General features: G+C 50.0%; 2 protein-coding genes across 2 annotated transcripts in view; one reads left to right on the top strand and one right to left on the bottom strand.

Annotated features, from left to right (window-relative positions):
* LOC139203511 (cilia- and flagella-associated protein 157-like) overlaps window positions 1-368 on the bottom strand; it is a 5,918-nt gene extending 5,550 nt beyond the window's left edge. The window contains 1 exon segment of the mRNA XM_070833299.1: window positions 253-368. Coding sequence (XP_070689400.1) covers window positions 253-368 — 116 coding nt within the window.
* A 2,277-nt stretch (window positions 369-2,645) lies between these two features.
* The window catches only part of dmrt1 (doublesex and mab-3 related transcription factor 1), a 22,023-nt gene continuing 12,168 nt past the window's right edge, over window positions 2,646-12,500 (top strand). Inside the window, exons 1-4 of the mRNA XM_070833016.1 lie at window positions 2,646-2,879; window positions 3,280-3,463; window positions 5,014-5,171; window positions 10,095-10,281. Coding sequence (XP_070689117.1) covers window positions 2,646-2,879; window positions 3,280-3,463; window positions 5,014-5,171; window positions 10,095-10,281 — 763 coding nt within the window. The remainder of the gene's footprint in view (window positions 2,880-3,279; window positions 3,464-5,013; window positions 5,172-10,094; window positions 10,282-12,500) is intronic.

The following is a 12,500-nucleotide window of genomic DNA, read 5'->3' as shown; positions in this document are numbered from 1 at the left end:
TATCAAAGTGTAACTGAGCGCAGGACAAAAGTGCTTTGTTACTTCCACCCAGAGAGAACCAGGGGGAGAACCAGGGGGAGAACCAGGGGGAGAAACAGGGGGAGAACCAGGGGAGTGACCCTTTAACATGTTACACTGAGGGTGCAGAAAAGTCCCCGGTGTCCCCATTAGGTCCCCGTCTGAGTACACACAACCCCCCCCCCCCCCCCCCCCCCCCCCGTGTGTGTGTGTGTGTGTGTGTGTTTTACTGGCCTGTCCAGCTCCTCGGTCAGATACCGGATCTGGGTCCGGTACCAGTCCGTGTCTCGGTCCTCAGGACTCTGATGGTTCTCAGCTCCGTCCGCTTTCTGTCCCCTCAGTTTGGGCATCGCGTATCGCAAAGTTAACTAAAGTTTGGTGAAGTTTATCCAAAGTCAGCTAAAGCTAACGTAAAGTTGATTTAAGTTTACTTAAATGTTGCTAAAGTTAGCTAAAGTTAACCTTTAGTTAGCTAAAGTTAACCTTTAGTTAGTTAAAGTTAGCTAAAGTCAACCTTCAGTTTACCGAGGCCGCCCTCAGACAGTAAACACCGCTGTTGCTAGGCAGTGCTGCCTTCAAGGATGCCTCGGAAAATTCCGCTTCTCCAACGATTGCATAAAAATGTGGCATTTCATACTTTTATCTTTTAACATGAATGAGTGTAACTGTGTCTCACCTGATGTCTCACCTTTTTAGATCCTGTGATCCACTCAGGAAACCCCGTGATCCACTCAGGAAACCCCGACAGTGAAAGCTGTCACCACCAAACCAGGTCAAAAATCAGGCTACGTTCAGTGTCCCTGTTCTTCAAATGTGAAGTGATTAAATCCAAACTAATAAATAGTTACAGCTGTACGGTCTCTGGTAACACAGGAGGGACCTGCAGACAGACAGGCAGACAGACAGACAGACAGGTAGGTAGACCGGCCTGCAGACAGACAGGCAAACAGGCCTGCAGACAGACAGGTAGGTAGACCGGTAGGTAGACAGGCCTGCAGACAGACAGGCCTGCAGACAGACAGGCAGGGTGTCTGCTGTGCTGAGTGACCTGCAGTCAGGAGCCTCTGCTGATCACAGCCTGGTGTCAGCGAGCTGCTGTTTGTCTCCAGCTGCTGTTTTTTAATTGGTAACTCTTCAGCCGCTCTCCGTTCGGCAGAGTTGGGATTTTAACCGGCTGCCCGGTTTCACCTGGCTGCCCCCCCGGCCTATAAATCCAGGACCGGGTCCGGCTCGGTCATCACTCAGTCACACTGGACACACAAAGCTACAGTACGTGTTAGAGGAAGGACTCACAGGCCGGATCCACCTGGGACCACACTCTGAGGTCAGGTGAGGGAGGAGCAGCACCTGGTCCACCTGGTCACTGGTCCACCTGAAGGGAGGTCACTGGTCCACCTGGTCACTGGTCCACCTGAAGGGAGGTCACTGGTCCACCTGGTCACTGGTCCACCTGAAGCTCAGTTAAACAAACCAAATAATCTGTCAGTTCATTTGGTGTCATCATCTATTGCTGCTAGTACTGATACTATTATTACTACTATTACTACTACTAGTTTACTACGACTACTATTAATACTACGAGTACTGCTACCGTACTACTATTACTACTACAGTACTAGTTTACTACAGTACTAGTTTACTACAGTACTAGTTTACTAATATTACTACTGCAGTACTAGTCTACTACAGTACTAGTTTACTACAGTACTAGTTTACTAATATTATTACTACAGTACTAGTTCACTAATATTACTACTACAGTACTAGTTTACTACAGTACTAGTTCACTAATATTACTACTACAGTACTAGTCTACTACAGTGCTAGTTCACTACAGTACTAGTTCACTAATATTACTACTACAGTACTAGTCTACTACAGTGCTAGTTTACTACAGTACTAGTTCACTAATATTACTACTACAGTACTAGTTTACTACAGTACCAGTTCACTAATATTACTACTACAGTACTAGTTTACTGCAGTACTAGTTCACTAATATTACTACTACAGTACTAGTTTACTGCAGTACTAGTTCACTAATATTACTACTACAGTACTAGTTTACTACAGTACTAGTTCACTAATATTACTACTACAGTACTAGTCTACTACAGTACTAGTCTAATACAGTACTAGTTTACTACAGTACTAGTACTCCTGTTAATGTTACAGAGTGTATCATGGTGTCTGCCCCCCCCCCCCTGTCCTCCCACCTCACAGCAGCAGGGCGGGAGGAACCCTGACCTTATAGCCTCCAGACCGGCACCAGTCCGGCTCAGACCTCAGACCGGCTCCAGTCCAGGCTTTCACCTGCTGCTCTAGTAGACCGTCTTCTGTCCGTTTTTCCCCGGTGGTCTGTCTGTTTTTCCCCGGTGGTCTGTCCGTTTTTCCCCGGTGGTCTGTCTGTTTTTCCCCGGTGGTCTGTCTGTTTTTCCCCGGTGGTCTGTCCGTTTTTCCCCGGTGGTCTGTCTGTTTTTCCCCGGTGGTCTGTCTGTTTTTCCCCGGTGGTCTGTCCGTTTTTCCCCGGTGGTCTGTCTGTTTTTCCCCGGTGGTCTGCCTGTTTTTCCCCGGTGGTCTATCCGTTTTTCCCCGGTGGTCTATCCGTTTTTTGGGCCCTTTTCCTGATGAGTAAGGACAAGCAGAGCAGGCCGGTCCCGGAGAGCCCCGGGCCCCTGTCCCCAGGACCCCTGTCCCCATCCAAGGGCCTCAAACCCCCCCGGATGCCCAAGTGTTCCCGCTGCAGGAACCACGGCTACGTGTCCCCCCTGAAGGGCCACAAGCGGTTCTGCTCCTGGAGGGACTGCCAGTGCGCCAAGTGCCGGCTGATAGCCGAGAGGCAGCGAGTGATGGCGGCGCAGGTAACCTGTGGGCCCGGGGGGGGTCGTGGGGGGTCGTGGGGGGTCCGGGACAGACCTGACTGAATGTTTGAAGGGTGTGTGGGTGCTAACAGCAGCTAGCTAACAGGCTAGCTGAGCGGCTACAGGCTTTCTTTAACAGGTTTAAACATTTTACATTTTAAATACATTTAGAATGGAATATTCCATTTGAATATTTAATTTATTAAATATGAACATTTTGATCATTTACATTTCGATATTTTCCAGAAGATTCTTGTTTTAAAAGGTTAAAGGGGAAATATTTGGATGTTCTAATAATCATCAGTCTTGTCTGTCAGTGTTATTCCTGTTTGTACCATCATTGGACAGGTTATGGCTGTGTCCTGTAGGTAAAGGTAACTTCTGGTGCCCCCCCCCGCAGGTGGCCCTGAGGCGGCAGCAGGCCCAGGAAGAGGAGCTTGGGATTTGTAGTCCGGTGGCTCTGTCTGGCCCGGAGGTGATGGTGAAGAACGAAGCCGGAGCAGACTGCCTGTACTCTGTGGAGGGACGCTCCCCGACCCCCTCCTCCACCTCCTCCACCTCCTCATCTGCTCTGACTGTCACAGGTGAGTCATACAGGCCGTAGGACTATCAACTCCTGTGTTCTGTGAGGTTAACTTCCTGTTTTTGTGGAGTGTGGTTTGTTTGAAGAGAGCGATATAACATCCGTACACGTCCGACTCTGTAAGGATCTTTTCCATAATGCTGTCAAGATATACACACAAGACCCCATTGGCAAAAACACTCATTTTACCTCCCAGAACACAGGAGCTGCTGCTCTGCTGCTGCCTCCATCAGTCAGTGTGTTTGTGTTACACAAATATTGTGTTGTATCCAAACTAACCCTTTAAAACACCAAAGTCACACAATAACACAAACACACTGACTGATGGAGGCAGCAGCTCCTGTGTCCTGTTCTCTAAAGTCCCTGTTTTAGTGAATGTAGTCTGGTGTGTGTGCTGTTTGTGGTTAAACCAAAAGGATCTTCCAGGTCTCTCTCTGTAGGGATCCTTTCCATGATGCTGTCACACACTTAGAATAACACTCTGAGCCTGTCAGTGGATCAAACAAGCTCTTTTAGTGGACCTACTGTGATCAGGTGCAGTTGTCCCAAAGGATCACGTTGCAGCCATTGCAGCCCGTTTGGTGTCTGCTGGCTGAGGTGATCTACTGGACCAGTTCCAACACTTTTACTACCTACCAGTCACTCAGACACCAGGATGAGGACACAGAGGACCAGGGGGAGAAACAGAGCTACTCATTAAGTCCATAGTTATTCAGTATTATCAAGCAATCCCACTGGACTGGGGTACCTTTATAGGGCCTGTAGATGTCATCAGTAAATACATAAGAAATGTGACATTTTGGTGGGAATGGGTGAAAATGAAAGTTGTTTTGGAGGCAGCAGCATAAGAAGACATTTCTTGTGTTGGCGGAGGCTGACACAGATACGGTGTTCCCTCTGGCCTGATAGGGACTGTGAGGAGGGGAATGTGGCTGTGGTCAAGGCTGATTGGGCTTTGTGATGCTGTGAGGGTGAACTCTGGGCTCAGGCAGCAGAGGCTGAGGTGGAAAGAGGAGTTGAGCACTCTGTGATTCACTGATGACAGGAGTTAGAACAGGGACAGCACACGTCAGTAGCACAGTGTCTGACCCACAGATCAGAGTCTGCCTGAGAAGAATGTGGCCTTGTTGATAAGGAAGGAACAACAGATAATTAGTAATGATGATCGGATGGTCGTGTTCGTCCCGAGTGCGACCGCATTCCTGTGCACTGATGGCATGTTGTGTTAAAAACACCTGTCACCTGCAGAGGGTGCTGTTGGCAGCAGTATGAGCAGCTGAGGGGTGGAAAGAGCACAGATACCTTAATGTGTCTCCTTCTCCCGTTTAATGGCCAAACAGAAGATCTACTACAAGTCTGTGTACAAACTGTCTGATAAGATTGTTTTCAGCAAGTCTGCTTGAGCTCTGCTGTCACATGAAACACATAAACACACGGATAGTTTTACAAACGGACAGTTTAACCCTCGTTAGAAACAACTGAAACACTGTGTGAACTGTAGAGTCGCTGACGTCCAGCCACAGACGCTCACCGTGTCTCTGTGTGTCTCAGGGAGTCGCTCTGCAGCGTCCTCCAGCCCGCCGCCGGCGACCCGGGGTCACAGCGACGGGCCCTCAGACCTCCTGCTGGAGACCTCCTACTACAACCTCTACCAGCCCTCACGATACCCCGCCTACTATGGAAACCTGTACAACTACCAGCAGTACCAGGTGACTAACCAGCAGCAGTACCAGGTGACTAACCAGCAACAGTACCAGGTGACTAACCAGCAGCAGCACCAGGTGACTAACCAGCAGCAGTACCAGGTGACTAACCAGCAACAGTACCAGGTGACTAACCAGCAGTACCAGGTGACTAACCAGCAGCACCAGGCGACTAACCAGCAGCAGCACCAGGTGACTAACCAGCAACAGTACCAGGTGACTAACCAGCAGCAGCACCAGGTGACTAACCAGCAACAGTACCAGGTGACTAACCAGCAGCAGTACCAGGTGACTAACCAGCAGCAGCACCAGGTGACTAACCAGCAGTACCAGGTGACTGACCAGCAGCACCAGGTGACTAACCAGCAGCAGCACCAGGTGACTAACCAGCAGTACCAGGTGACTGACCAGCAGCACCAGGTGACTAACCAGCAGCACCAGGTGACTAACCAGCAACAGTACCAGGTGACTAACCAGCAACAGTACCAGGTGACTAACCAGCAGCAGCACCAGGTGACTAACCAGCAGTACCAGGTGACTAACCAGCAGCACCAGGTGACTAACCAGCAGTACCAGGTGACTAACCAGCAGCACCAGGTGACTAACCCCTGGTTGGTCCCCTCCTGCCTCCCGTCCTGCCCCCCCCCCCAGCTGGCCCCCCAGTTGTAACATCCAGTTTCGGGGTCAGTGCTCCGGCTCGCCTGCCGCTGGCGGCGGAGCCTGAATTGCGAAGGTTAATGGTATTGTCTGCCGGCAGAGGAGCGCGGCGCTCCGCCTCAGCGCTCCGAGGAGAAAGTGAGCACATTAATGCTAATCAGTTAGCACTCCTTAGCATAATTTAGCCATCCTCCGCTGTGATTGATGGTGTTTTCAGTGAGGGTGTGGGGTTGAGAGGGCGTCTTTCAAACTGAGGGGCCTCGTCTGGTGTATTTGCATGGAGATTATTTGGAGAAGAGTTTCAGCGGAGCAGTTTAACCTTAGAGCCACAAAAGGTGGAGCGTTCATTCTGTTCTGTTTACTACATAGAAATACTAATTATCTTTGGTTACTTCAGTAAACTCCCTCGTTATTCCTACATTGTCTTATTAGGAAATATCAGATTATTTGTTTCGTTATTGACCACGTTATTACAACAACGACGTATCTAGTGTCCTGTGATAGATATAATTTATACATAAATCCTGTAAATCCAGTGATGCTGCAGTGCTGGTGGTGATGTGACCCCCCCCCTCGGTGGAGTGTCTCTATCAGGGGGAGGATCTGCCCGGTGCTCTGCTCTCAGTGGGGCCTGGCTGTCATGCAGGTGGATGCTGATGATAATATAACATCAGGGCGGTGCAGAGCCAGACAGGAGATGGTGCCAGATAAGAGGACGCCCCCCCCCTCGGGGAGGTGACGAAACCGTCCAGGAGGCCCCCCAGGAGGCAGCCCTCTCCTCAGTGGCTCCTGCTGTAGTTTACTCCATGATGTGGTGTAACATGCTCACAACCAGCTGTTCTTACTGTAGCGGCTGTATGAGCCTTAGCCTCAGTATCTCTGTGATGGCTTTGTGTCCGTTAGTTAACCCCCCCGCCCCAAGCACCCCTCTGCTAACTTCCTGTTAGTCTCTGCTAACTTCCTGTTAGCCCTCTGCTCTCTTCCTGTTAGTCTCTGCTAACTTCCTGTTAGTCTCTGCTAACTTCCTGTTAGCCCTCTGCTCTCTTCCTGTTAGTCTCTGCTAACTTCCTGTTAGCCCTCTGCTCTCTTCCTGTTAGTCTCTGCTAACTTCCTGTTAGCCCTCTGCTCTCTTCCTGTTAGTCTCTGCTAACTTCCTGTTAGCCCTCTGCTAACTTCCTGTTAGCCCTCTGCTCTCTTCCTGTTAGCCCTCTGCTACATTCCTGTTAGTCTCTGCTAACTTCCTGTTAGCCCTGTGCTCTCTTCCTGTTAGTCTCTGCTAACTTCCTGTTAGCCCTGTGCTACATTCCTGTTAGTCTCTGCTAACTTCCTGTTAGCCCTCTGCTACATTCCTGTTAATCTCTGCTCTCTTCCTGTTAGCCCTGTGCTAACTCCCTTTTAGCCCTCTGCTAATTTCCTGTTAATCTCTGCTAACTTCCTGTTAGCCCTCTGTTCTCTTCCTGTTAGCCCTCTGCTCTCTTCCTGTTAGCCCTGTGCTAACTCCCTTTTAGCCCTCTGCTAATTTCCTGTTAATCTCTGCTAACTTCCTGTTAGCCCTCTGTTCTCTTCCTGTTAGCCCTCTGCTACATTCCTGTTAGTTTCTGCTATCTTCCTGTTAGTCTCTGCTAAGTTCCTGTTATCCCTCTGCTCTCTTCCTTTTAGCCCTGTGCTCTCTTCCTGTTAGCCCTCTGCTCTCTTCCTGTTAGTCTCTGCTAACTTCCTGTTAGCCCTCTGCTCTCTTCCTGTTAGTCCTCTGCTAACTTCCTGTTAGCCCTCTGCTCTCTTCCTGTTAGCCCTCTGCTACATTCCTGTTAGTCTCTGCTAACTTCCTGTTAGCCCTGTGCTCTCTTCTTGTTAGTCTCTGCTAACTTCCTGTTAGCCCTGTGCTACATTCCTGTTAGTCTCTGCTAACTTCCTGTTAGCCCTCTGCTACATTCCTGTTAATCTCTGCTCTCTTCCTGTTAGCCCTCTGCTCTCTTCCTGTTAGTCTCTGCTAACTTCCTGTTAGCCCTGTGCTAACTTCCTGTTAATCTCTGCTAACTTCCTGTTAGCCCTCTGCTCTCTTCCTGTGAGCCCTCTGCTATCTTCCTGTTAGCCCTGTGCTCTCTTCCTGTTAGCCCTCTGCTACATTTCTGTTAATCTCTGCTAACTTCCTCTTAGCCCTGTGCTCTCTTCCTCTTAGCCCTCTGCTCTCTTCCTGTTAGCCCTCTGCTCTCTTCCTGTTAGCCCTGTGCTAACTCCCTTTTAGCCCTCTGCTAATTTCCTGTTAGTCTCTGCTAACTTCCTGCTAGCCCTCTGCTCTCTTCCTGTTAGCCCTCTGCTCTCTTCCTCTTAGCCCTCTGCTCTCTTCCTGTTAGCCCTCTGCTCTCTTCCTCTTAGCCCTCTGCTCTCTTCCTGTTAGCCCTGTGCTAACTTCCTGTTAGCCCTCTGCTCTCTTCCTGTTAGCCCTGTGCTAACTTGAGTGTGGATAAAATGATTGATGATTGATTGAATGATGATGGATCAGATTCTGTTGTGATGCTCTAAACAGACGTCTGTCACAATGTGAGTTTGTGGTAAAAAGTCTTTTTGGGCTCCACGCCGTCATGTGACCGACGCCACTGTTGTAATGACACGGCTTGGTCATTATGTTAAATGGGCTTCAGAGCCTGGAGATCCTCCTGGGGGGTTGGTCCCCGTGTGCCGCGGCGTTCGGCTCTTTGAACCCAAAGCTCCACACGGGATGAGACGTCCCGTCTGAGCGTGAACCAGCTGACGGTCCCTCTGCCACGTGACGCGGACGGCCGGGTCAGACCCCCCAGAGAGAAGCTCGGGGGGCGTTCCTACACTGACCCTGAGCTCCTGTGGGCCCAGTTTAGTTTGGTGCTGAATGTGTCCCGCACGCCGTCAGACTCCAGTCCAATCTCTGCTGTATTTTTCACAGCCTCATACAAGAGCGGAGTGTAGCTTAAATAACAGTTTATAAAGCTGTCGCAGAACTGATGGTGTGGACAATACGGGTGACAGATTACAGGCTGACAGAAATCAAATTCCATAAAAGTGAAATTGAAAACTGTCTGCGGCGGCCTTGCTGCTGAGTAGACAGCTCGTTTTAAAGAAACAGGCCACGGCTCAGCAGCCGATCCTCCGTCACGTCTGGTTTTATCTCCGTGTGTCCTCCTGTCGCATCGCCTCTGTCTGTGCACATGTGGAGGATCGTACAGCCACACCTTAGTGAGTGATCTTTAGATCTTTAGAGGACAGCGTTTCAGATGGAGAGTGTGTCCGCTGGTGTAGTGTTGATTCAAACAAACAGCAGATCACGTTAAAACCAAGAAGGAGGGAGATCAGCTGTGTGCTCAGGTGCCTTTAAACAACCCGACAGTCCAACAGGTTGACCAGCACACATCTGTTCAGGAAGTCAACAGTGTGTGTGTGTGTGTGTGTGTGTGTGTGTGTGTGTGTGTGTGTGTGTGTGTGTGTGTGTGTGTGTGTGTGTGTGTGTGTGTGTGTGTGTGTGTGTGTGTAAATACAGTTTCAGTCTGAACTCTGAATCTAATCATCTAAATGATTTTAGGCAAAAACGGCACTTTAACATGTTTTTCTTCCATGTTTGTCCTGTTTGATGTTAAGTGGAATATTTCTGGACTGTGAATCGACACAAGACATTTGAAGACATGACATTTTATATAGACAATTAAAGGGTCACTCCACTGTTTCTCCTCCTGGTCCTCTGTGTCCACATCCTGGGGTCTGAGTGACTGGTAGGTAGTAAAAGTGTTGGAACTGGTCCAGTAGATCACCTCAGCCAGCAGACACCAAACGGGCTGCAATGGCTGCAACGTGATCCTTTGGGACAACTGCACCTGATCACAGTAGGTCCACTAAAAGAGCTTGTTTGATCCACTGACAGGCTCAGAGTGTTATTCTAAGTGTGTGACAGCATCATGGAAAGGATCCCTACAGAGAGAGACCTGGAAGATCCTTTTGGTTTAACCACAAACAGTGGTTAAGTGGTGGTTAGTGGACCTACTGTGATCAGTTGTCCCAAAGGATCACGTTGCAGCCATTGCAGCCCGTTTGGTGGCTGCTGGCTGAGGTGATCTACTGGACCAGTTCCAACACTTTTAGCACCAAAATATGTCCAGATCAGTTCCAGAGGTAAAATGATCAGAGTGATCTTTTAAATGATCGATTGAGTAGGTTAACTGATGATGATGATGATGATGATGAAGACAGTGGAGGTGTCAGGGTTCATGAAGTATCAGCAGAATGTCTCTGTCTTCCTGTTTGAAGCCGGTGGCTCACGGTGACGGCCGCCTGTCGAGCCACAACATGTCGTCTCAGTACCGCATGCACTCCTACTACCCAGCAGCCACCTACCTGACCCAGGGCCTGGGCTCCAGCACCTGTGTGCCCCCCCTCTTCAGCCTGGAGGACAACAGCAGCAACAACAACAACTGCTCTGAGACTATGGCAGCCTGTGAGTGACACACACACACACACACACACACACACACACACACACACACACACACACACACACACACACACACACACACACACTTCTCAGGCCCCATAAAGTTTTAGCCAGACTTTATCAACAGTGAGCTCTAGAACATCCGGGGGAGGCTGCAGTCAGGACAGGGGAGCCGTGAAACTGGTAAGATGGAGGGAAGCACACAGAGCGGGGTGTGTGTGTGTGTGTGTGTGTGTGTGTGTGTGTGTGTGTGTGTGTGTGTGTGTGTGTGTGTGTGTGTGTGTGTGTGTGTGTGTGTGTGTGTGTGTGTGTGTGTGTGTGTGTGTGTTGTTACCAGCTCTGTTTAAAGGATGACAGGAGGTTCTTTAGTCAGTAATGGGTCAGTCAGTCTCTCCGGGGGGGGGTCCCGCTCGGAGTGGGGGGGGCACTCTGGCCTGTTGCTTCCTCAGCCATCCCAACTGTGTTAGTGTATTAGAGGCCTGTTGTGCTCTGCAGCAGGGGGGTTCGTGGTTGCAGAGCGACCTCTCACTCTGGTGGGGGCTGTCAGCGCTGTGCGACGTTACCTTTCAGCAGAGAAACCTGAGGGCCAGAGGAAGTGATGTCATGATTCACCTGTGTCTGAACGGGCTGCAGACCATCAGGAAGTCAAACACCTGTGGGGGGCGCTGTGCTCTTCGTCTGGAGGTCTAACTGTCCTGTTCTGTGCGCCCCCCAGTGCAGGAAGCCCTTTGTCTGGGTTATATTATTTAGATAATGTGTGTACCTGTGCCCCGCTCAGGTGTGCACAGAGGTGGAGAGTGAAGTGTTATTCTGCCAGCAGGGGGCAGCAGGGCGGGGCTGTGGTCCTGTCAGGTTTTACTCTGCAGTTACACCAATCTGTGACTGATCTGATCTGTGACTGATCTGATCTGTGACTGATCTGATCTGATCTCAGTGAAACACACACACACACACACACACACACACACACACACACCACATACCAGTACATACACACACACACACACACCACATACCAGTACATACACACACACACACACACACACACACACACACACACACACACCACATACAAATATGTATATTTCTTCTAATGTGTCTGTGTCCTAATTTAAAAGTATATCTTTTGTATTAAATGTGTATTTTTGATGTCCTTTAAATATATAATATAATAATGATAATCAATGAATCTACTGATCAATGATCACATTCATGAAACACAAAGTCACAGCGACATCGGGGGGAACATAGTCCAGATATATCCAGATTCAGTTTGACTGGATCGGTCTGGATCAATCATTCTGGATCAGTCTGGATCAATCAGTTTGGATCAGTCTGGATCAATCAGTTTGGATCAGTCTGGACCACTGTGGATCAGTCTGGATCAATCAGTCTGGATCAATCAGTTTGGATCAGTATGGACCACTTTGGATCAGTCTGGATCAATCAGTTTGGATCAGTCTGGACCACTTTGGATCAGTCTGGACCACTTTGGATCAGTCTGGATCAATCAGTTTGGATCAGTTTGGATCAGTCTGGATCAGTTTGGATCAGTCTGGACCACTTTGGATCAGTCTGGAGCAATCTGCTTGGATCAGTCTGGATCAATCTGGACCGGTCTGGATCTGTTGAGATCCTTTAGATCTGTATCTGTGAGGAGCCCCCCCCCCCGTGCCCCCTGTCAGATTTATGCCCCTCCAGCACCGGGCCAATCATTTGGCCAAATACAGAGATCAGATAACCTTCAGAGAGCCCCGCTGTCCTTCCCCCCCCCCCCCCCCCCCCCCCCCCCCCCCCCCCCCCCGCTGTCTCCGCTGAATTGCCTCCTGGAGTTAGTGAGCGGGAACAGTTAAGATTTACAAACAATGATGAAGCTTGTCATGCGTCTTTCTCCATCCGTCACGGCGGCGGGCGGAGCCGTGGGCAGAGCCGTCCTGGTGTTCTTCATAAAAGCCACTCCGTGTGAAATACACCCCCGCCGGCCGCTTTACTGCCCCGCGCTCGTCAGCAGCCCCGCCGCCGTAAATCGCAGAGCGGGAGGTGACAGCGCAGTCCATCAAACTCCCACCCCCCCACATCACTGCCCCCCCCACTGCCCTCCCAACATCACCCCCCCCCCCCCCCCCCCCCCCCCCTCCATATATACACACACAGAGACACAGCAGTGTTTCCACACTCACCCTAACACACACACACACACTCACGCCCTCACACACACACAC

This window comes from Pempheris klunzingeri, chromosome 7, assembly GCF_042242105.1.
Source record: "Pempheris klunzingeri isolate RE-2024b chromosome 7, fPemKlu1.hap1, whole genome shotgun sequence".
Lineage (NCBI taxonomy): Eukaryota > Metazoa > Chordata > Actinopteri > Acropomatiformes > Pempheridae > Pempheris > Pempheris klunzingeri.
The sequence above is the reverse complement of the archived record's forward strand: the minus strand, read 5'-3'. Positions and strand labels throughout refer to the sequence as shown.